Source organism: Nyctereutes procyonoides, unplaced genomic scaffold, assembly GCF_905146905.1.
Source record: "Nyctereutes procyonoides isolate TBG_1078 unplaced genomic scaffold, NYPRO_anot_genome, whole genome shotgun sequence".
NCBI classification, from domain to species: domain Eukaryota; kingdom Metazoa; phylum Chordata; class Mammalia; order Carnivora; family Canidae; genus Nyctereutes; species Nyctereutes procyonoides.
In genome coordinates, this window is record NW_026575037.1 from 16,674,683 (window position 1) to 16,699,769 (window position 25,087).

The 25,087-nt window shown below is 37.1% G+C and overlaps 1 protein-coding gene across 3 annotated transcripts in view; it reads right to left on the minus strand.

The window, feature by feature from the left end:
* Positions 1-25,087, minus strand: part of PPP2R5A (protein phosphatase 2 regulatory subunit B'alpha) — a 151,408-nt gene that overhangs the window by 33,761 nt on the left and 92,560 nt on the right. For all 3 annotated transcript variants that reach the window (XM_055319293.1, XM_055319294.1, XM_055319292.1), the window contains one exon: positions 2,492-2,688. In XM_055319293.1, the coding sequence (XP_055175268.1) occupies positions 2,492-2,617 (126 nt within the window). In that variant the 5' untranslated portion in view covers positions 2,618-2,688. The remainder of the gene's footprint in view (positions 1-2,491; positions 2,689-25,087) is intronic.

Sequence of the window (25,087 nt, forward strand, 5' to 3'; positions counted from 1 at the left end):
CAGAAGAGTGTGATAAAAGACCTCCATTTATATACATACACACCACACTAAGGAAAAGGGTGGGGAGGCCAGAATACCTGCACTGCTATTATAGATGTAATTTATAATACCCCACTGGTGATGTAATTTAATGTATTTCATCTACTCTGAGCCTTTAAAAAAAAAATCTCTCTGAAATCATGATGTGAGACTGAGATTCTTCACTTCAGATTCAATGAAATATAGTATTTATAATTTCTTCATTCACACTGTCCAGGCACCAAGGTAAACTTCGCATCTTTTTTCTCTATTAGACTGTGGTGCCAACTCACAATTCTTTAAAGAATGATGAACAGACTGAGAGACCACATGGTTTAGTAAACATTTAAGGCCAAACCATTAAGGAGTTGTCCACCTGAGATAAACTATTTGAAGAATAAAGGATGAGACAAGACGTGTTTGGTGGGGCAAGCGAATTGCCAACTATTCTTATGAAGTGGCATCTAGAGTCAGCCAAAGAACTGTTAACAGTCAATTACTATAACCATAAGACTTAGATAGTAATAACCTAGAATTTGATTGCTAGAACTCAAAGCCAGTACATGAAGGCAGAACCAATAAATAGTTTGATGGGTATCGATTTCACAAAGAATGGCAGAAAGTCACAGATAAAATCTGAAAAGTAAAAATATCCATAAGAGGGCAAAATTTGCCTTTGAGATCATACTTATTATTGGTAGTAAAAGAATAAAATTAACCTTGTAGCCAAAAACAGAAGCAAATATATATAAGAGCTTTACAGGGCCAACAGGGTAAGTTGGCTTCATGCTTATCCAGAAATTCAATAACCAGAAGTTAAAAAAAAAAAAAAAAAGACAAAACATACACACCTTTTTTCTTGGGGAAAGAAATTAAATCCCAGGGTTTATTATTATATAGCAAATTACAGAATAATTTGACTCAAATTGAGTATTTTCAATATGCAAATATTTAAGTATTTTCAATATCCAAGTCAATAACTTTAAGTAATCTCTACACAAAACATGGGGCTTGAACTCACAATTCCAAAATCAAGAGTTGCATGCTCTATCCACTGAGCCAGTCAGGTGCCCCCCCACCCCCCAAGTCAGTACCTTTACAGAGATAAAAAATAAAGTACCTTTCCAGGATTTTCAAAATTCCTGAATACAAACCATATGAAATCAGTAAAATGGAAATACTGCTTTCTCCTGAACATAAATACTGCTTTCTCCTGAACATATTTTAATGATAAACACAAAACAAAACACAAAATAAGTTTATCAGTATTCAATATTTCTGTTTTCAAAGAGTCCCTTTTTACTGAGAGTTTTAGAAGCCAATTTTATTTTGATCAATGTTCCCTGTACAGCTAATCTCTTAAATATTCTTTAAGACTTTTATTTTCATTTTTCAAAAACAAAAAACAAAAATTTTCTAGTACAGTGTGATGAAAGAAAACTCAACTAGCATAATAGGGTCAAATTTAACTACGTTAAATTTTTGTTTTGTTCTTCCCCCAGAACATATGTTGGGCAAGGGGAAGGAAATGAAGATAACTACAAATTATACTTGCTATAACCTTCTATACTTGGGTAACATTTAAGCTTCAATTATGTACTCAGTGACTTTCTAATTACTCCGACTAAATATTTTGTATTTTGTTACTATGCACCAACATACAAAAATCCCAAATCCTAAACAAATTTCTGTTTGATGAAGAATAAGTTGAATTATTAATGAACAGTATCTTAACCTTAGTTTAATAAAGTTAGCAGTAATTTCTTTTTCACAGAGATTTGATACACTTTATATTATTTAACTTTTTAAGGGTCCTGAGTTTTTATTAAAATTCAAGTGTATGGGATCCCTGGGTGGCGCAGCGGTTTGGCGCCTGCCTTTGGCCCAGGGCGCGATCCTGGAGACCCAGGATCGAGTCCCACGTCGGGCTCCCAGTGCATGGAGCCTGCTTCTCCCTCTGCCTGTGTCTCTGCCTCTCTCTCTCTCTCTGCGTGTGACTATCATAAATAAATAAAATTTAAAAAATAAAAAATAAAAAAAAAATAAAATTCAAGTGTAATAGACTCTATAAATATACTAAAGTATTGTAAATTAATATAATTTTCAGACCTGACTCCTTTAGCCAACTGCTGAAGCATACAGTCCCATAGTTTTTTATTCTCTTCCCACTTTAGGCATTCTTCTTGGTAACAATTCTGCCCTGATAATTATCTATCAGTCTGTATAATCTTAAGCCTACATCTTTCTCTTAAACTCTACATCTGCACTATACAATATGGCGGCCACCAGCCACTGTGGCTGCTGAATTTTCAATCTAATAGAAGAACAGCCTCACTGGAATGAATGGATAATCTTCTAAATGGATTATTTTAAAACCAGTTTGAGTATACTGATTATTACACATTTATTAAATATCAGTCTCAATAATTTTTAATCACACCTTAGATCTTACTTGAATTTATATAAATCTTACCATTTTTACTATATCAGAATACGCTGATTCAACAATTACACCACGATTAGTTGAAACATACTCAACCAGTTCATTCAGTGTTGCTCTTTTAATTTCTTTGCTCTTCAAGTCTGAAACAGAGTCCATGAAATCAAACAGTATACAACACTGCTGCAACTTCTGACAGAAAAGCTCTTGTTGTTCATTGGAAGTGGCATCTATAAATAAAAATAAAGAAAAACTTAGAAATTACCTATTCAGAGATTACCTTTAATATGGTTATTAATTTTATAGATGCTATTCATACACATAAAGCTTCTCTCAAAAATCTAGTGAGGAAAAAAAAATCCACTGAAAAATTAACCCATCTAATTTCATCATTCATGCCAGAAACCAGGAAACATAATGACTTTTCCTCCTCTCTCACTACCCCTAATATATCATTAAGTGTTACCGATTCTTTTTTTAAGATTTTATTTACTTATTCATGAGAAACACAGAGACAGAGGCAGAGGGAGAAGCAGGCTCTCACAAGGGAGCCCGATGTGGACCTTGATCCCGGGACACTGGGATCACGCCCTGAGCTGAAGGCAGATGCTCAACCGCTGAGCCACCAGGCATCCCAATTTTTAAGATTTTATTTATTCGTGAGAGACACACAAAGAGAAGCAGAGACACAGGCAGAGGGAGAAGCAGGCTCCATGCAGGGAGCCTGACGTGGGACTCGATCCTGTGACTCCAGGGATCACACCCCGGGCCAAAGGCAGGCAGCTAAACCGCTCAGCCACCCAGGGATCCCTTCTGTTTCTTTAACATATCTGGAATCTATCCTTTTCTTGTCATTCCCACTGTCATTTTAATATCCTCATCATCCATCATCTAAAATACAATAGTGATATCCTAACTGCTCCTCTTGCCTGGTGCCATAACTACTACAACACCTGATTTATCTTCTAAACTATCTCAAAAGTTATGCTCTTGCTAAAAGGAGAATCATTCTGATCATATTCAGTACTTCTCAATGATCTTCCAAAAATTACAAATTGAAGTTCAAACTCCTCAGGATTGCATATAAAATTCAGCAGTCTACTGTCAACAATCATCTCTCAACACTTCTCAGCCATGTACCCCCACTTTGGTTAAACTGTATTCCCTGCAACTTGTGAAGATTTTAGTTTCCTCTGCCTGGAATGCCCTTTTCCCACATTCCCATCCTAGGAACTCTCCCCATTTATTAAGTTTCAGCAGAAACACCCTCCTCAGAAACTCCAAAACAACTAAAGTTAATTGGTTAATCCACTTTTATCCAAATGTATCTTAGGTGAGTACCTCTACCATAGTATTTATTGTGCTATATGGCAATTATGTTTTACATGTACAACACACCTAGACTACAAGACCACTAAGGATAGGAAACAAGTGTGATCTTTATTTTTGCCTTTTCCTCCTCCTCCCACACCTTATAACTACCACAGTGCCTAGCACATAATACACTCAGTAAATGCTTATTATTTTACCTTCTACTTTTAACAAAAATATGGGCATATTATATTGATTTGATTCTAACAAATATATTAAATCCTTTTGTTTCCAACATTTGAAAAATAACAAAACTTCAATCCTGAACTCTCACATCTGTAAACAAGGACCTTCAATTAGCTCAATATCTAAGTTTCTTGACTACTGAGATTAAATTTTTAAAAATCACAGAGATGTCTACTTAATACTGATACTTAGTTTGAAAAAGTATAAGATGAATACCTCTGCTTTTTTTTAAGCTTCCCAAATTATGTTAAACTTATTAGATTGGGTATGTGTTATACACTAGAAAAGGAGTGATTATTTAAGCTATGAGACTCCTTCTCAACTCATACTGTAGAGGAAATACCCATGAGTTTTCTCAGTTAGTAATACCTTTATGTATTTATAAAGTTTTTTTTTTAATTTATTTATGATAGTCACACAGAGAGAGAGAGAGAGAGAGAGAGAGAGAGGCAGAGACACAGGCAGAGGAAGAGGCAGGCCCCATGCACCGGGAGCCCGACGTGGGATTCGATCCCGGGTCTCCAGGATCGCGCCCTGGGCCAAAGGCAGGCGCCAAACCGCTGCGCCACCCAGGGATCCCCACCTTTATGTATTTATAAAGACTGAAATTTGATACCACTAAAAAAATTCTCACTGCTGTAAAACTGCATGGTCTTAGGCAGAAGGAGAATCAAGACAACTTTAGGAAAGTGAAACATTTCATCTTTGAAGAATTATTTTTTTTTTTTTTTATAAATTAATTTTTATTGGTGTTCAATTTACCAACATACAGAATAACACCCAGTGCTCATCCCGTCAAGTGTACCCCCCAGTGCCCGTCACCCATTCACCCCCACCCCCCACCCTCCTCCCCCTCCACCACCCCTAGTTCATTTCCCAGAGTTAGAAGTCTTTATGTTCTGTCTCCCTTTCTGATATTTCTCACACATTTCTTCTCCCTTCCCTTATATTCCCTTTCGCTATTATTCATATTCCCCAAATGAATGAGAACATACACCGTTTGTCCTTCTCCGGTTACTGTGGCCAAGTTCAAAAAGGGTGTTGCCTGAGTTCTCCTCTGGGATTTTGATGGAATCTTGTCTCACATTTAGATCTTTCATCTATTTTGAGTTTATCTTTGTGTATGGTGCAAGAGAGTGGTCCAGTTTCATTCTTCTGCATGTGGATGTCCAATTTTCCCAGCACCATTTATTGAAGAGACTGTCTTTCTTCTAGTGGATCGTCTTTCCTCCTTTATCGCATATTAGTTGAGCATAAAGTTCAGGGTCCACTTCTGGGTTCTCTGTTCTGTTCCATTGATCTATATGTCTGTTTTTGTGCCAGTACCACACTGCCTTGATGAACACAGCTTTGTAGTACAACCTGAAATCTGGCATTGCGATGCCCCCAGATATGGTTTTCTTTTTTTAAAATTCCCCTGGCTGTTTGGGGTCTTTTCTGATTCCACACAAATCTTAAAATAATTTGTTCTAAGTCTCTGAAGAAAGTCCATGGTATTTTGATAGGGATTGCATTATACGTGTAAATTGCCCTGGGTAACATTGACATTTTCACAATATTAATTCTGCCAATCCATGAGCATGGAATATTTTTCCATCTCTTTGTGTCTTCCTCAATTTCTTTCAGAAGTGTTCTGTAGTTTTTAGGGTATATTTTGAGAACCATTTGAATGGTAAATGGTTCTCCAACCTTTTATTTTCAGGTTGTAGGTGTCCTTCTGTCTAAAATGAGTCTCTTGTAGACAGCAAATAGATGGGTCCTGTTTTTTTATCCAGTCTGAAACTCTGCGCCTTTTGATGGGGTCATTAAGCCCATTCACGTTCAGAGTTACTTGAACTTCTTCTTAAAGGGGAGTTTTAAGAGTCCCCCTTAAAATTTCTTGCAGAGCTGGTTTGGAGGTCACATATTCTTTCAGTTCCTGCCTGTCTTGGAAGCTCTTTATCTCTCCTTCCATTTTGAATGAGAGCCTTGCTGGATAAAGTATTCTTGGTTGCATGTTCTTCTCATTTAGGACCCTGAATATATCCTGCCAGCCCTTTCTGGCCTGCCACGTCTCTGTGGAGAGGTCTGCTGTTACCCTAATATTCCTCCCCATGAAAGTCAGGGACTTCTTGTCTCTTGCTGCTTTAAGGATCTTCTCTTTATCTTTGGAATTTGCAAGCTTCACTATTAGATGTCGAGGTGTTGAACGGTTTTTATTGATTTTAGGGGGGGATCTCTCTATTTCCTGGATCTGAATGCCTGTTTCCCTTCCCAGATTGGGAAAGTTTTCAGCTAGGATTTGTTCAAATACATATTCTGGCCCTCTGTCCCTTTCGGCGCCCTCGGGAACCCCAATTAAACGTAGGTTTTTCTTCCTCAGGCTGTCGTTTATTTGCCTTAATCTGTCTTCATGGTCCTTCAATTGTTTATCTCTTTTTTCCTCAGTTTCCCTCTTTGCCATTAACTTGTCTTCTATGTCACTCACTCGTTCTTCCACCTCGTTAACCCTCGTCGTTAGGACTTCTAGTTTGGATTGCATCTCATTCAATTGATTTTTAATTTCTGCCTGATTGGATCTAAATTCTGCAGTCATGAAGTCTCGTGAGGCCTTAATGCTTTTTTCTAGAGCCACCAGTAGCTGTAGAATAGTGCTTCTGAATTGGCTTTCTGACATTGAAGTGTAATCCAGATTTTGTAACTCTGTGGGAAAGAGGGCTGTTTCTGATTCTTTCTTTTGAGTTGAGGTTTTCCTTCTAGTCATTTTGCTCAGTGCAGAGTGGCCAGAAACAAGTTGTATTGGAACACGGGGGAGTATCACTGGCCCCTCTAGCTGGTCTTCTGGGGGAGGGGCCTGTTGCGTTGATTTTCAGGTGTTAGCACTTGGGGGAGCTGCTCTGCCCCTGCCTGCTGCAGGGCTCTGCGGGGGTTGTTTACCCCGCCAGGCCCCAGGAGGAACAGCAGCAGTTGCTATGGCAACTCTGGAAGCCTGGATTCAGCCTCCGCAGGAACTACGGGGCTCGGGGCTCTCGGCTCTCCGTCCGCAGGGCCTGGAGGCTCCGGGGCGGGGCCGCTGATCTGCTCAGCTCGGGGCAGGAGCGTCCTCGCTGTCTCGGGCCCTCCCGGCCTCTGCCTGTCCCGGGGGAGGCCGGATCCTGGGCTGTGTCCCGGCGCCCTGTGCTCCGGGGCCTGCGCTGTTGGATTCGCGCTCCCGCCCTGCAGCTCCCTCCCTGGAGCCGCTCCCGAGCCCCTCCGAGCTGCTCCGGTCGGTCCCGCCGTGCGCGCTGCAGCCCTTAGGGAGCTCGGAGCACTCTCCTGCGCTCGCAGGTGTCTGTTAGTGTCCCCGGGAGCCTGAGGGCATCCCCGCTCTCCTGGGTCCTGCTCCAACTCCCTGCGAGCCCCTTTCCGCCCGCCCGGGAAGGTTGGTGCAGCTCCTGCTCCTCCGGGACGGGGCTCTCCTGTCCTGGGGACACTCGCCCCGGCCTCAGCCCGGCTCCTCGCGGGGCCCCTCCCCCTCGGAGGCCTTTTGTTCCTTTATTTCTTTTTCCCCGTCTTCCTACCTTGATAGAAGCGTGAACTCTTCTCACTGTAGCATTCCAGCTGGTCTCTCTTTACATCTCAGGCCGAATTCGTAAATTTTCAGGATGGTTTGAAGGTTATCTAGGTAATTTGGTGGGGACAGGCGATTTGGGGACCCTGCTCTTCCGCCATCTTGCCCCTCCCCCCTTTGAAGAATTATTAACACAACTTTTAAAATACAAAAGCCCTGGGGTGCCTGGTAGTGCAGTCGGTTGAGCATCCAACTCTTAGGTTCAGCCTAAGTCATGAGCTCAGGGTTGTGAGACAGAGCCTGTGTTAGGAGTCTGCTTAAGATGCTTTCCCTCCCTCTGCCCCTCCAACAGTCACATGTTCCCTCATACTCGCTCACTCTAAATCTTAAAAACAAACAACAACAACAAAAAAAACACAGCAACTCACAAAAATCCTGTACTTATCTCTAAGCATTAAAAAAAATGCAATGTGAATATTTATCTGGCTCACATTTTAAGAAATACTGCTCTGGTATGCCTAGGTGGCTCAGGTTAAGCCTCTGCCTTTGGCTCAGGTCATGATCCCAGGGTCCTAGAATCCAACCCCATGTCAGGCCCCCACTCGTGGGGAGTCTGCTTCTCCATTTGTTTCCCCTCATTTGTGCTCATGTTCTCTCTCTCTTTCATAAATAAATAAAATATTTTTTAAAAAGACAGAAATACTGCTCCACAGAACTATTTCTCAAGGTGTGAATTGTAACTCATAGGTGGAGAGTAGATATTTTAGTGGGTCATGACCAGAATTTTAAAATGTATATAAGGGATCCCTGGGTGGCGCAGCGGTTTGGCGCCTGCCTTTGGCCCAGGGCGCGATCCTGGAGACCCGGGATTGAATCCCATGTCGGGCTCCCTGCATGGAGCCTGCTTCTCCCTCTGCCTGTGTCTTTGCCTCTCTCTCTCTCTGTGTGTAACTATCATGAATAAATAAATAAAATCTTTTAAAAAAAATAAATAAAATGTATATAAAATATCAATGTGCTGCAGGGCACCTAAGTGGCTCAGTCAGTTAAAAGTCTGACTCTTGGTTTCAGCTCAGATCAAGATCTCATTGGGTCCTTGAAATCAAGCCCACCCCGTCCTTGGGATCATGGGCAGTGGGGAGTGTGCTTGAAGATTTTCTCTGTCTATCCCCCCACTCTCACTTGTACACTCTTCACTGTCTCTCAAATAAATAAATCTTAAAAAAAAATCAATGTGTTGCATGTATATGAGTACAGTGCTTATAAAACGTGTTTATTATAGTTTGCAGTCAAAAGGTTTGAAAGCCACTACTTTACAATATGTAAGGCACACCCATGATCACAAAACAGATCTGAAATGAAAATGGGATTCAAATCACTTAGAATGCAAGAACAAATATATGACTATAGTCTTTGAAAAAATATCAATTGCTCTAATAGCTATATTCTAAATACTTAACTAGAGATTCACAATGCATGTTAAAAATGACAAATTTGTTTACTTCTTCCCCTTCACTCTGAAATAACACTAAAAAAAAAAAAAAAGGAATGCAGATGTGTGTGTATGTGTGTAACCCCACAATAACAAAGAGAATAGAAGAATAGGCCTTTAGGCAAAAAACTTCAACAAATTTTGGGAAAACTCAAAGTACAATAAGAACTGCTAAGTGAAAAAACCTAAACACAATAAATTAGAAACTGCCTGGTAAAATACAGGATGAGATTAAAACATAAACTGAAAATAGGAGATTATAGAAATCTGTATGGGGGCACTTGGGTGGCTCAGTGGTTGAGCGTCTGTCTTTGACTCAGGTCATGATCCCGGGGTCCTGGGATCGAGTCCCACATCAGGCTCCCCACAGGGAGCCTGCTTCTCCCTCTGCCTATGTTTCTGCCTCTGTGTCTCTCATGAATAAAGAAATAAAATCTTTTAAAAAATCCGTATGTACTGAACAATCTACCATCTCAGTCCAAAAAACAGTCAAGCATTCATGCTTTAGGCAAAAAAATAAAATTTAAAAAAGGGGGTGCTGGTGGTGGTGGGCCTTCCTAAAGAAACTCAATTGTCCCAGAGAAAAACAGCTTTTACTAGTTAGTCCCCTGACCAACTGCTCGAAGCAAAAGCAGGTAGTCAGTAAACCCGTCCAACTTATAAAGTGACTTTTTTGGTTGTTCACTAATATTAACAGAAAATAAAGGATCACCAGATAGTCAAGGAAGGCCTTGAAACATGAAAGATTTCCTGATTACTCAATCAGGAAAAAATTATGCCAAGCAATGGGTTAATTTAGCATATTACTTTGAAATTTCAGATGCCCAGGAGAAAAGACTAAAAGCTTTCAGATTAAAAAAAAATTAACCGCAAAAGAACCAGAGGCAGAATATCCATTAGATTTCTTATCAGCAAGAGTGATGCCAGAAGATAATGGAGCTATAGTATTCAAATTTGAATGCCAGTCTAGAACTATGTAACTAGCCAACTATCAATTAAGTATAATGATTCAATAAGGACATTTTCAGACATGCAAATACTTGGAAAAATTGACACCCTCACCTTTATTAGGAAATTACCTAAGGGCATGATGCAACAATAAAGGAAAAAGAGAAAGAAATGGAATCTAGGAATAGAGGAATCAATCTAGAAAAGCAATAAAGTCCTAGAGAGCAACTAAGCCATTTAGAACAGGAGGAAATAAGCCTCATGTGATGCCTACTAGAGGATCAATCAATAGGATATCTTATTACATGGAAGAAAAACTTGAGAGTACGTCAAAAGTACAAGAAAAACACAATTAGAAACTCCAGGGGGGGAAAAAAAAGGAAACTCCAGGAAATACTAAAAAAAACAAACCAAAAAAAAACCACCAACTATATAAGGAAATGTAATTACTTTATATGGCTCTGAAGCCTATGTAGTCACACAACACATAAGTCATGCTCACTGACTTTCGACTTTTAGAATTACAATTTAGAGAAAATTATAGCGTAGAAAATGTTACCAACCTTAAAAATGTAACGTAAAGATGACTAAAGTTGAAGGTGAAAGAGAAGAGGAGAAACTGAAAGGCACTACCTTTCCAAGTTCATTTCCCATTATTCCCCCTTTCATACCCCATGTTCCATTTATACTGACACTTGAAATTTCCTGATTTACATGAACCAGTTGGAATGCACTCTCTCATCATTATTCTTCAACCTCTTCAGAAGCGAATAAAGATAGTGCCCACCTATACACTAACCAATAAGAAAAAACTTTAGCCAAAGGATTTCAAATCTACCAGAACCATTAACGATGTTTAAACACGATAATATCCCCTGCTATGAGAGAACTAGGATATTTTAGCCTAATACCATTCTTTATAAAATTTCCTTTGTTCTAATTTCATGCTCAGCAAGTATACTAGTTTTAAATTTTGTCCACAAATTATTTGACACTCTTCTCTTCAAAAGGTGGAATTTATTTCTCCTATGAATGTGGGCTGGACTTAGTGAGACTTGCTTCTAAAGAACAGACTCGGGGGGATCCCTGGGTGGCGCAGCGGTTTGGCGCCTGCCTTTGGCCCAGGGCGCGATCCTGGAGACCTGGGATCGAATCCCACATCGGGCTCCCGGTGCATGGAGCCTGCTTCTCCCTCTGCCTGTGTGTCTCTGCCTCTCTCTCTCTCTCTGTGACTATCATAAATAAATAAAAATTAAAAAAAAAATAAAGAACAGACTCGGTATTGCAGAATGAAGTATGCGACTTCCAAATCTAGGTCATAAAAGTAAGGCCTATAACTTTCGAGACTGGTTCTTCCTAAAAAGAACCAGGGTAAGTTACACAAGACCTCAAGGTTCATAGAGCAGACTGTTTGAGAAAAATAATACCTATGTGGTTGAGTATATTGTTTGGATGATTACAGTAACTCATCTAATACTAGCAAACTTTGTAAAAAAAATTTTGAAGATTTAGAATCTTTAGGAAAATGTGGTAAGGAAGTTTTACACTATATTCTTTGGTGTCAATTTATGAAACTATTTAGGAAGACTACCAAGATAGCTTTAAGTTAATGCCTGAGCCTATTTCTCTGTCTTATATACTCAGATACATGGTTTCTTTTTATCATACACAGTACAAATATAAATTAACCAAGTTCATGACACAGTAATAAATGCCAATTTATTAATTTAGGATAAGAAATCATTCCCCCATGTACAATATTAGAATATTATATTATGTGTTCCTTAGGCAGACCTAAAGAAGCCAAAACATAATCAGAATGTTTGGTATTTTAACTTTCTATTGCTTAGTAAAAATTATCTCAAATTTAGTGTCTTATTACCAGTTTCTTTGGGTCAGAGATTCAAACAGAACACAGCAAGGACAACTTATCTCTGCTCTATGATGTCTCAGGCCTCAGCTAGAAAACTAGAAAGCTAAGAGGTAGAATCCTGTGAAGGCTAAACCACTCATATGTCTGATAGTTAATTCAAGCTTTTGACTGAAGGTCTACCTGGGGCTAGTGCCAGAAACCCCACATGTGTCCTCTCCAAGTGGCTGGAGCTTCCTCACAATATGGTGACTGAGTTCCAGGGTAAGGAATTTAAGAAGTCTAACAAAAAACAAGAAAGACTCTTAAGAAAGTTAAAAAAATTTTTTTAAATATTTTATTTATTAATGAGAGACACACAGAGAGAGGCAAAGACAAGAGGGAGAAGGAGAAGCAGCATCCCTGCAGGGAGCCCGATGCAAAACTCAATCCCAGCACTCTAGGATCATGCCCTGAGCTGAAGGCAGATAGATGCTCAACCGCTGAGCCACCCAGGCATCCCGAAAGTTACAAAATTTTTATGAAATATATAAAGGATGTAAATAACAAAGATATACCATTAGTCGTGAATGAAAAGACTCAATGTCTTCCCCCAATGAATATACAGGGAATGCAATTTAGATTGCAACATGATGCTGCCATTAGCAGGGTGTTTTGTCGGAACTTGAAGAATTGCTCTTAAAATTCATCAGGAAAAATGAAGAGCCAAGAAGTGCCAAGATGATTTCTAAGATGAAGAAGGGAAGACTAATCTTAACAATCTACAATAATTAAAACTACATGATTTGGGGCAGGAAGAGACAAAAAGACTGGAGAAGAAAAAATAAGGTACCATGGGACAGTCTGGTGTACATAAACAAAAGGTTAATATATAATAAATAGAGTTGGCTTTTTTAAAAAAAAGTCAGTAGTAAATTTTAATTTAAAAAGTTATGCTAGGACCACTGGCTATTCATAAGGAAAAAAATAGATCCCTCCTTCACACCATTTATAAAAATTAATTTCCTCCAGAGAGCTAAAAGACCAAATGTGAATAGGAAAACTACAAAACATCTCATTTTATAACCAACTCTGGACTGGCATCCAAAATGCACAAAAGAATATCTGTAAACAAAAAAAGGGACAAATCTACAGAAAAAGGTACATGAAACATAAATGACCAACAGATATGAAAAGACATTCAATCACACAGGAAAACAGAAAAATGTAAAAATGATATTTATAAATGTATGTATGAAATGCCATACATCATTTCATACCCATTGCATACGAATGACAAAGTGTGGGAAACTCTTCTGCTTCCAGCAGACTAATGTTCCCACTGTAAACTACTAAAAACCGGACAAAATATGTAAAATAACTGCTTTCAGACAGTGGCAAACAGGCAATATGGGACTGTGATACCTGAGAGAAGGGAAACAGAGTGAGGCCCACAATCATACCAGCTCTCTGTTAACACTTTCCAGACTGTACCACAGCGAGAAGCCTCAGAATAGCAAGCAGCCTTACTGAGCTAAATAGGCAGTAAGTGGAGATCCGGGTTAATATGGTGGCTAGAATTTACATATTAAAGTACTAGAGAGAAAGGAACCATATAGAAGAAATTTCTATTTTTCTGTTTACATTTAAGTGATGACACTTTTTAAATCTGCTTACACAGCAAGTCTTTAAAAAAATTTTTTTTAATAGCAGGTGAATGAGAGAGAGCACATGCACACATGTGGGGGTGGAGGGAAGGGGCAAAGAGAGGATCCCAAGCAGACTCCATGCTATGTGCAGAGCCCCAAGATCATGACCTGAACCAAAACCAAGAGTCAGAAGTTTAATCAACTGAGCCACTCAGGTACCCCAGCAAGTCATATTTAATATAAAATCAGCCTTGGATTCTGTCATGAATATTATATGATCATAATGTATCATCCTATTTATATGTTGCTAAATTTAATTTCTTAATGTTCTGTATAACATCTTTGCATCTAAGTTCATAAGGGATATTGGTCTGTAATTTTATTTTCTTGTAATGTCCTTGTCAGGGTTCTTAATTAGGATTCAATTAAACGGCTATAAGACTTAACTCAGATGTTTGCTTCTTTTTGTGTCAGTTTCAGAAAGCTCTTTATTTCAAGTTATTTTTCCCAATTCCTTTTTCAAATTTGTTAGCATGATTACATACTTGAAAGCTATAAATTCCTAGGTAAGAGCAAGGTACTAATTATTACTAAAAGAGAAGCTAAAATTTTAGTCCACAGGAAGTTCTAACTTCTAACAAGACAAGGTAAAAACCTCCACAGAACTGAAACACTGCCCACTGAAACAAATGAAAATTATTCTTAAAACATACTTTGAAAGCCTCTGGAAATGGTCCTAAGTCAAAAAGCAAAGGAGGAAACATCTATCCAAGAATACTTATGCAAATTTGTTAAGAACAACAAGAATGTGTGGTATCTGAACAAAGACAGCTACCTGTCTCTCTCCTCTGAACTTAGCTAGACAGATACTTCACTATGGAGGGGTGCAGCCAAGAACACAAGAATCCCTTCCTTGTCAGACAGCTTTCTTCAAGTGAGAAGCATCACACTGGCATTTCTCACTCTGCCCTCAACTATCTATTACTGAGACTACGTTCTGAGCCAGTGCAGTTGAGAAGAGGGGCTCCCTTCTCTTGCCCAACTCATGGAACAAAGCCTCTACCTTTGGGGCAGCACCAAGAATACTGGTGCTGCCATTATCTTAGTCCTGGCCTATAAGGTGGTGGGGTTCCATGTTGGAAGAGGCAAGCCCAAAAGATCTGAGGCTATTGCTCCCTCTCCACCTCCTGTTCAGCTCCTGAAGTGGGTTATCACTCAGAGAGAAATATACCACTGTCCCTTTCCCCAGCCAACTCTAGAATCCTAACTCAGAAATTTTGCCTGGAGGGAGAAGCAAGCCATAAAACAGCTGTTATGTCTCTTCCCAAAAGAACTTTTGTGTGTGTGTGTGTATTTTTTTATTGGAGTTCAATTTGCCAACACATAGCATAACACCCAGTGCTCAGTCAAGTGTCCCCCTCAGAGCCCGTCACCCAGTCACCCCAACCGCCCCCTTGCCTCCCTTTCCACCACCCCTTGGTTCATTTCCCAGAGTTAGGTGTCTCTCATGAAGAACTGACATTTTTGTAACAGAGCACAGAAAAGCTCAAAGTTAGGGGTGTTCTCAAAAACAGTGGAGGTAGTGGCAAAAGGCAATGGAAAGATTCAATGAGGAAATGTTTTAACCAGCTAGTTTGCAAGAGAACACCAGGTAAAAAGCTTGGAGGAGCCATCCTGGTGTCAGAACAAATATTAGACATTGACCTCAGGAACTATTATTCCTTCAGAGGAGTCTGAATTTAACTGGATTAGTCAGAAAAAAATAGTAAAACAATTTATGCCCCAGAACATTGCTGAAAACAATTAAGCAAGATGAAAGTCTTTGAAATTTAAACTTGGGGGTGTAGTTAGGAAAACATAAATAGAGCCCTGTTCAAAGTACAGTTATCTCAGGGTGCCTACTGGCATACCTAAAGCTGTATCTCTCTGAAGCACAACATTAGACCAGTCACTAACACATATACAAATCACACCACCTCTGAGGGCTGGAACTGGTACCCAGTACTGTATTGCAGTAATGTACTGTAATACAATAAATACATTATCTAAAATGTTCAGTATACAACAAAAAAGATTACAAGATACACAAAGAAACAGAAAAGTATGTCCCATGTACAAAGAAAAAAAAAAAACAGAGGCAAGAGAAACTGCCTGTGAGAGCAACCAGATGTTGGACTAATAGAAAATGACTTAAGTTGTTATATATATCCAAAGAACTAAAAATAACCATAGTTAATGAAGTAAAGATGTGATAACGTCACATCAAATAGAGAATATCAATAAAGAAACAGAATTTACAAAAGAGAGGGAGAGAAAGAGCTCTCTGCATTAAAAAATACAATAACAAAATGAAAAACTCACTAGAAGGACTCAACAGATGTGAAATGGCAGAAGAAAGAATTAGGTAAGTTTGAAGATAAATAGAAATTATGAAATCTCATTAGAGGAAAAAAGGTGAATAAAAACGAACAGAACTTCAGAGATCTGGGGGACACCATATAGTATACTACATGCACATAACAGGAATACCAAAAGAGAGAAAGGAGCAGGGAAAAAAAAAAAAGAAAAAGAAAAAGAAATAATGACCAATAACTCCCCAAATTTACTGAATAATGCTAACCTATGTACCCAGGAAGCTCCACAAACTCTAAGAAGGAAAAATACAAGTAGATTCACAGATACACTGCAATAAAAGTGGTGAAAGTCAAAGACAAAGAGAAAATCATGAAAGTAGGAAAAGAAAAACAACTAGTCACAAGGGCTAAGATTAACAACTGACTCTCAGCAGAAACAGTAGAGGCTAGAAAACAAAGAAACATATTCAGACTGCTCAAAAACAAATAAAAAAGCCCGTAACAAAACAAAAAAAAACTGTCACCCCAAAAATCCTATATCCAGGAAAGTTATCTTCAAAAATTAAGGTGAAATAGAAACATTCCCAAATAAACAAAAATTGACTGGCTACCTAATCTGCCTTACAAGAAACACTAAAGGCATTCCATCAGGCTAAAAGCAAGTGACCATAGAAAGTAATCAAATACACACACATACACACACACACACACACACACACACACACACACAAAGAGCTCCAATAAAGTTAATTATAGGGAACCCTGGGTGGCGCAGTGGTTTAGGGCCTGCCTTTGGCCCAGGGCACGATCCTGGAGACCCGGGATTGAATCCCACGTCAGGCTCCCGGTGCATGGAGCCTGCTTCTCCCTCTGCCTGTGTCTCTGCCGCCCCCCTCTCTCTCTCTGTGACTATCATAAATAAAAATTAAAAAAAAAAAGTTTTTTAAAAAAATAAAGTTAATTATATAATTATAAAAGGCAGTATTAATGCATTTATTTTCTTACTTCTCTTAACCAATTAAAAAAAAACACTGTATAAAGCAATATATATACATATACATATCTTAAGTCATTACCATACAGAAGTGTAATACATTTGCCAATAACAGCACAAAGGAGTCAGTGGGGGCAAACATGTACTGGGTTAAAGAAATAACTACTGATGGTGAATAATTACAAAAATGTACTATTGGGGTTTATAACATCAATAAATGTAACTGAATAACAATAATGTATTATAAAGGGGAAAAGGAAATAGAGGAACATAGAAGTGATGTTTTTAGATCTCACTGGAACTAAGCTAGTATAAATCCAAAGATGATTCTACTAATATATATATGGTAAGCCCAAGAACAATGTGAGTTCAATTAAAAATGAATTTAAAAAGATATGGTAAAAAAAAAATCATTAAACAAATTTAAGTGCTGCTTTGAAAAATATTTACTTAATACTAAAGAAAGCAGTAAAGAAAGAATATGGCACAAAAAAGACATGAGACATAGGAAAAAGTAAAATTTCAGGCATAAATCCAACTATATCAACAAATAACATTAAATATAAATGGATTAAATAACCCAATCAAAAGGCAGAGATTTCAGATGAATAAATAAGATCTAACTATATGCTGTCTCCAAAATATAAACCATAGATTCAAAGACACATACAGAAAGTAAAAAGATAGAAAGTGATACATCATGCAAACAAACACAAGAAAGCTGGAGTGATAGATATATTGATATTAGATAAACAGATTTTAAAGATTTTATTTATTCATGAGAGACACACAAAGAGAAGGAGAGACACAGAGGGAGAAGCAAGCTCCCTGTGAGGAGCCCGATGCAGAATTCAATCCCAGGACCCCAGGATCATGCCCTGAGCCAAAGGAAAGTGTTCAACCACTGAGTCACCCATGTGTCCCGATACACAGATTTTAAAACAAAAAAATTATATTAGAGATAGAGAATCATTTTATGATAAAAGGGTTAATCCATGAATAAGATGTGATAATTATAAAAATATGTTCACCTAACAGTTTCAAAATACATTAAGCTAAAACAGAAGTGAAGAAATGGCTAATTCAACAATGACAGTTGAAGAGACTTCAATATTTAACTTTTAATGATAGAACAACTAGACAGAAGATCAAGGAAATACTTAACACTATAAACCAACCAGACCTAACAAACTTCTATAGAACACTATAGAATTTATATTTACTATAGAATACCCCACCCAACAACAGCCGAATATATGTTCTCAAGTGCACATAAAGTCTCAGGACAGATCATATGCCAGGTCATAAAACCACCTCAAACTTAAAAACATATAAATAGTAATATCAAAGGATGTCCTCAGACCATTATAAATGAAATTATAAACCAGTAACAGAAAACAAATTGGGACAGTTACAAATATGTAGAAATCAAACCATACACACTCCTAAATAACTAGTGCATCAAAGAAGATAGCAAAGGAAAATCCGAAAATACTTTGGGACAAACGAAAATGAAGATATAACATACCAAAACAAATGGGATGTAGCTATAGCAGTTTAGAAGGAAATTTATAGCTGTAAATGCCTATAGAAGAACGAAGATCTCAAATCACTGACTTAACTTTTACAATTGCAAATGATCCAGAATAGCCAAAACAATCTTGAAAAAGAACAAGGTAGGAAGACTCATTTCAAAATGTACTACAAAGCAATAGTAACCAAGATAGTGTGGTACTGACAAAACAATAAAATATAGATCAATGGAATAGAATTGAAAGCCCAGATACAAACCATATGCCAAGTGATTTCAACAAGGCATCAAGACCATTTAATGGGGGAAAGCATAGTCTTTTTAACAAATGGTGCTACGACATCTGACTACCTACATGCAAAACAGGGGCACCTGGGTGGCTGAGTTGTTAAGCTTCTGCCTTTGGCTCAGTTTACGATCCCTGGGTTCAGGGATCGAGTCCTGCAACAAGCTCCCTGATCAGCTGGGAGTCTGCTCTGTCTACCCCTCCCCCCTATTCATTCTCTCTCCCTCTCTCTCAAATGAATAAATAAATGTTTGGGGGGAAAAAACCCCACAAAATTACATTTGGCCCAGCAATTCTATTCCTAGGTATATACTCAAGAGATATTAAAACACACGCCCATACAAAAACTTGTATACAAATGTTTATAGCAACATTGTTCATAATAACCAAAAAGTGGAAACCCAAATGTCCATCAACTGATGAATGAACAAAATGTGGTGCTAAAGCCATACAATGGATTCTTACTCAGCCATAAAAGGAACAAAGTACTGAAACATCTACGACACGGACAAACCTTGAAAATATGTTAGGTGAAAAGAAGCTTTTGGTATAAAAGATTTACAAAAGACTATGTATGATTCCATTCATATAAAATGCCCAGCATAGGGAAATCTATAGAGAGAAGAAGTAGATTAGTTGGTTGCTTAGGCCAGGAGATGGATGAGATGAGCAATAGTTAAATGGTATGGCATTTCTGAGATTAAAATGTTCTAAAATTGACTGTAATGATGGTTGTACATATCTGTACATATACTAAAAGCCACTGATTTGTATACTTTAAGTGTGGAAATAGTACAGTGTGTTAATTATATCTCAATAAAGCTGTTAAAAATTTTTGTTTCAGTCCTGGTCTCTAAAATACTTTCATATCAAATATGCAAAATATTAAAAGTTTAAAGCATTAAAAGGAGGTAAAAGTTTAAAGATCCGTTGTGGTTTAAAGGTCAAATGCTATTAACCAATAATAATAAAAACTTCATTCTACCAAAAATGTATGTACCACACATTCCTAGGTAGATACCCCTGTTTTGTCTTTATGCCACCTATGTTAATTTATATGAAATATGTACATGAAACACAAAAACCACCACATAAAATGAGAAAGAATATTTTATCAATAGGGCTACATAAGGTTAGTTTTAAGAATAGTTTACTGAATAAAAAAATAAGTTCCATAAAGTAAAATAACTTGGAGTTTTCCTTTGTAATGTAGTTTTGCTGGTATGGTCTCAAATTCATGTTATCAGAAAATCTAGTTTATATTCATTTCTCTTAAGACCTCAGATATCAAGTAGAAGAACAATGAGATTTTAATATGCTCATTATCATAAAACCTTTCTTTTCTTGCCCATTTTCATAAAAGCCAATGTGGTAAAACTAAAGGATAACCAAATTATTTCAAGTTGTTCATTGTTAATTCTCTATTTTAGATCTAAGAATAAAGGATCAAGTATAATTTGTAACAGAAATAAGTTTTATAGGTATAATTTTCCTTAAAGGAAAAACATGTCATATTTCCAATTACTGCTGCTCATATTTTTGAAATCTAAAGTAGGAGCTCATATAGGATTCATGCTACAAATTCTAGAACAAGCATCGTATCATAGCAACCCAGCAATACCACTACAGTGACACGCTGAAGATGCAATCCAAGATTCTAATTTAAGAAACTGGCACAGAATATAGGACATGTAGCTTTTTTTGGCAATACTCCTAGAACATTAATAACTAAGACTCTAAAATGAGCTTTTATTTTAAACTTTAGAGGCTCAAACTATTATAAAGGAACAATAGAAACATTTATTAACAAATGACTCACAGCTTAGCAAATAGGACTTAGTTAAGGATCTATGATTTCATTAAAATTGAAAAATGGTTGGAAAAAACTGGACGCATCACCTGTTAGGAAATTTGAACACATCCACCCTACCATTTTGATAATGAATCCTAGTATACAAATATTGTTCTAAGAAAACTGTTAGAACACAATCTAAAACTTTGAAGAATATTTCTATGCTTTACTCCATTACTATTCAGATGTGAATACATCCACAACTATTGCATTATAGAAGGATAAGAAGGTGCTGTTCGATTTTTATCTCAAAAAAATTAACTTTATTACCTTTTGTCTTCAGAAATAACTTCTGATAAAGTAGAAAACAAGAAATGAGATGAGCCAATGGGGCTTGTTATATGAATTTCCCGGAATGTAGAAACTTGGGACTTCTGAAAGGCTGAATACTGAAAGGCTCCTGAGAGAGTACAGGTATATACCTTATTTCATTGCACTTTGCAGATACTGCATTTTTTTTTTACGAATTGAAGGTTTGTGTCAATCCTGCATTGAGCAAGTCTGTCAGCACCATTTTTCCAAAAGCATTTGCTCACTTCATGTCTCTGTCATATTTTGGTAATTCTTGGAAAATTTCAAACTTTTTCATTACTTTGTTATAGTGACTTATGATCAGTGATTACAACTTTCTGAAAGCTGATGATGAGCAGTTTTTAGCAATAAAGTATTTTAAAATTAAGGTAGGTATTTTTAGACAATGCTATTGTACACTTAAAAGACTATATAGTACAGTGTTAATTTTTATATGCACTGGGAAATTAAAAAATTCATTTGACTCACTATATTGTGATATTTGCTTTATTGTGGTGGTCTGGGATCAAACCTGCAATAGCTTTGATTTATGTCTATAAATGGAATATTTGCGTCATCTGCTTAATTCAATTTGTTTTTTGGTATCTGGGTTTTTTCTCTGATAAATTATGAAACATGGTTTTTGCTTAATTCAATTTGAATATAAATCCTGTTATTCATTAAATAAAATAGATTTCTAGAAGCATTTTGTTTCTCATTTGGAATTTTGGGGGAACAAGAAGTATTAAACAGATCTTTGCAGATCAATGCCTCTATAAGCTATTTTCAGTTTTGATGACTGTGATGAGGTTCCATCTGGAACTCCTCCTGTAACTCCTAAAAAACACCTGCTACCGTGTTAAGGAAAGGGACTAATGACTTAACAAGGTTGTTCAAGTCTCTAGAACAGGCCCCAAAGTCTACAAAACACTCCTACTTCCCTCCACCATCAGACGGGCTTCAGAGTGGTGGTGGTGGTGGTAAATCAAAGAACCCCCAAATTACATACACAATATTGTATATAATATTTTCCAAGATGATACATCCCTTTAATCAGGTTTTCTAAGATATCCATGTATAATCTCCATAAAATTAAATCTATTATTGTATTATAGATTGTATAGTTCTTAGAAATGATTTCCTCTCCTTTTAATATAAGGAATTTTTCTAATCAAGGTTTACAGTAATTTGATTTAGTATTTCCAGAAATAAAAACTGTATTCAGAAACAAATCTAAATTAATTTTTTTCTTTTCAGAAGCACACTGATAATATTCAATTAAAGTAAATAATGGGTTACACACAGAACAGCATATATTATTTAATCCCACTTAATGGTAAAATATAGAAAGGTACTCAAAATTTGGGGCACCTGGGTGGCTCAGTGATTGAGCATCTGCCTTTGGCTCAGGTCATGATCCTGAGTCTGTATCCAGCTCCCCGCAGGGAGCCTGCTTCTCCCTCTATGGGAGGCCTATGTCTCTGCCTCTCTCTGTGTCTCTCATGAATAAATAAATAAAAATCAAAAAAATAAAAAAGATACTCAAAATTTTAAGAGACATTTTCTCTGAGGATTTTTATTTTCTATCATTGTAAGATTCTTTTTTGACTTGACAGTGAAGTCTGTAAGTTTTTATAAAAATAATAAAGCCATTATAAAGGAAATAGGGTAGTTGAGAATATGACATTTCTTGTGGCACGTCGTTAAGTGAGTTTATTTTAGAAAACCATGAAAACTGAAACTCACTCATGACTCACAGCAAGTATTGTATCCTAAAATAGTCATTCCTATTCCACAGGAGAAGCTACTTTTCTAGATCTTAAGAAAAAAAGAAAAAGAAAAAAGGTAAAAAAGCAGTTCTCAAAATATCAAAATATGTTATGTGTAAGGTCATCCATGTGGTCCAAATTAAAAACAGGATATCAAAATATATAAAATACCAACATCAGTGCCTGGGTATTCAGTAGTGAGGTAAAAGCTGGGTTATTTTTAAGTTTCCTAAGTGAATGATAGAAATTTCCTATGAAGGAAATACGACTATTAAAACTAAATGCCTCCTAAAAGGTACATTGTTACATTTACTACTTTATTTCCACTTTGGATTCAAATTTAGGCTGCTTAATTCACTAGAAGGACAAATCAATGTAGAAAACTACTTAAGGAGTTGACATCATCCAATTTGTTTTTCGGAGGTTTTACAGAATAAAATCAGTAAAGTGATAGATGAATTAGCCCAACTGACTTTTATATCCAAGTCTCAGTTATCTTACTTCGATTTATTTCTTCTCTCAAACTGGGAAATGATCAGAAAGACTACGCTAATATGGCCACAAATACAAATTTTCAAAAACTGTGTGTACACAGCTTGTGTAGGAGAGTTTTCCTAAACCCTCCAAAAGAAAGGCAAAAACAAGTAGACAGTCTGATCAATTCTTGATATCCCATAATAACTTATTAAAACTGCTTATTATTGATTGTAACTTTAACCCTAAATTATAAATCTAGCTCTGACAAAAGTGTTTGTCAGATTCACTTCATCTTGTTTCTCACTACTCATTCATAAAACAAATGTTAAATATTCTCCAATGAAAAGTTTTCATTACTCTAAAAAAAGGAGGAAGTGCTAAAAGGGAGACACCAAAGAAGATCAATGAAGATTTTTATATCAGAGGAATTTAAGAAACAAAAATCCTCTGCACTGAAGATTCTTAGAAAAACTATGTTCAGTAGTGGTCTACCTGCCCAGGACCTAAAAGAAATCAATACCTTGACAAAGCTCAATTACTATTATTTCTCCTTTGTACTGTTAGAAAATAAGATGTTGGGATCCATGGGTGGCGCAGCGGTTTGGCGCCTGCCTTTGGCCCAGGGCGCGATCCTGGAGACCTGGGATCGAATCCCACATCGGGCTCCCAGTGCATGGAGCCTGCTTCTCCCTCTGCCTGTGTCTCTGCCTCTCTCTCTTTCTCTCTCTCTCTGTGTGACTATCATAAATAAATAAAAAATTAAAAAATTAAAAAAAAAGAAAATAATATGTTAATATTGCTTTAGTGCAGGCAATACATATCTTCAGTTTAATATTATGGAGGACGAATCAATAACTGATAAGATACTAACTTACACAAATATACAACCCACCTGTTTTGATTTTAACAACAAAATGCTAAACTTAGGGTTGTATGTAAACATTGTAAGTCCGTATAAAATTATGAATCACTGTATGACACAAAATGGTGCTTTTCCTTAAGTCAATTTAATAGCTTTTGCTTCATTATTTCATTTAATAAATAATAAAACCAAGAACTGACTACCTAAATGCTGGTGAGAAGGTCTAGATCTCAGGTCTTAAACCACTTAACTTATAGTCTAAACACAGAAAACACTAAATAAAGAACACTAACCTTACTCATGCATTCGTCCCAACATATTTTGTGATCTCCCTCACACATACACCATCTGGTATACACAGACATTCCACTGAATAGTGACTAGATGAGCCCAATAAGGCCAGAAGACCAAGGGGCCAACATCCCAAACTATGACCACTTTCTAACAGGCAAACTTTAAAATCTTCTAATTAATGTTTAGAAGTTACAGAAATTACCAAATGGGCACTCTGCGATTCACCCTTTCCAAAGAATATCTATTTGATATTCTTACTTGGATTGCCAAAAGGTATCTCCAACCTCAAGTTTTCAAAATGCAATTCTGGATTTTTCCCTCTATATCTGGTTCCTTCTTCAATGTATTCCTTCTCTGTGGTGGTAGATCTACTCATTCTGTGGTCCAAGCTAAAACACCTGGAAATCACCCTTGATTCCTATCTTTCCTTCTCCATCTCCCCTCAAATAATTAACAAGTCCTATCTAAGATACATCTCAAATACATTTCTTTACTTTTCATTTCAACTACTACCACCCTTAGCCCAAGCCATGCCATGCCTTGTCTTGCCTTGCCCAATAAAATAATCTAACTGGTCCCCCTTCTAAAAATCTTGTTCTGCAGCCGACAGCTAATGATGTAGTTTTTTTCTTTGTCAAGCTTCCTGAAAGAGATGTCCATACTTACTGATTTGACTTTAATAGTTTTCATTTATTCCTCACTTTACAGAAATTTCGTATCAATCCTCTGAAATGCCTCTCAAGTCACCAATGTTAGTAAGACTACTAAACCCATGGAGACTTTTCAGTTCTTATTTCACTTGTCAACAGCTCTTTTTCAATGTTACTAGTCCCCCACCCCCCACTTTTAAATATTCTCTTCCCATGACTGCCTTGCCTCTACTCTTACCGGTCTC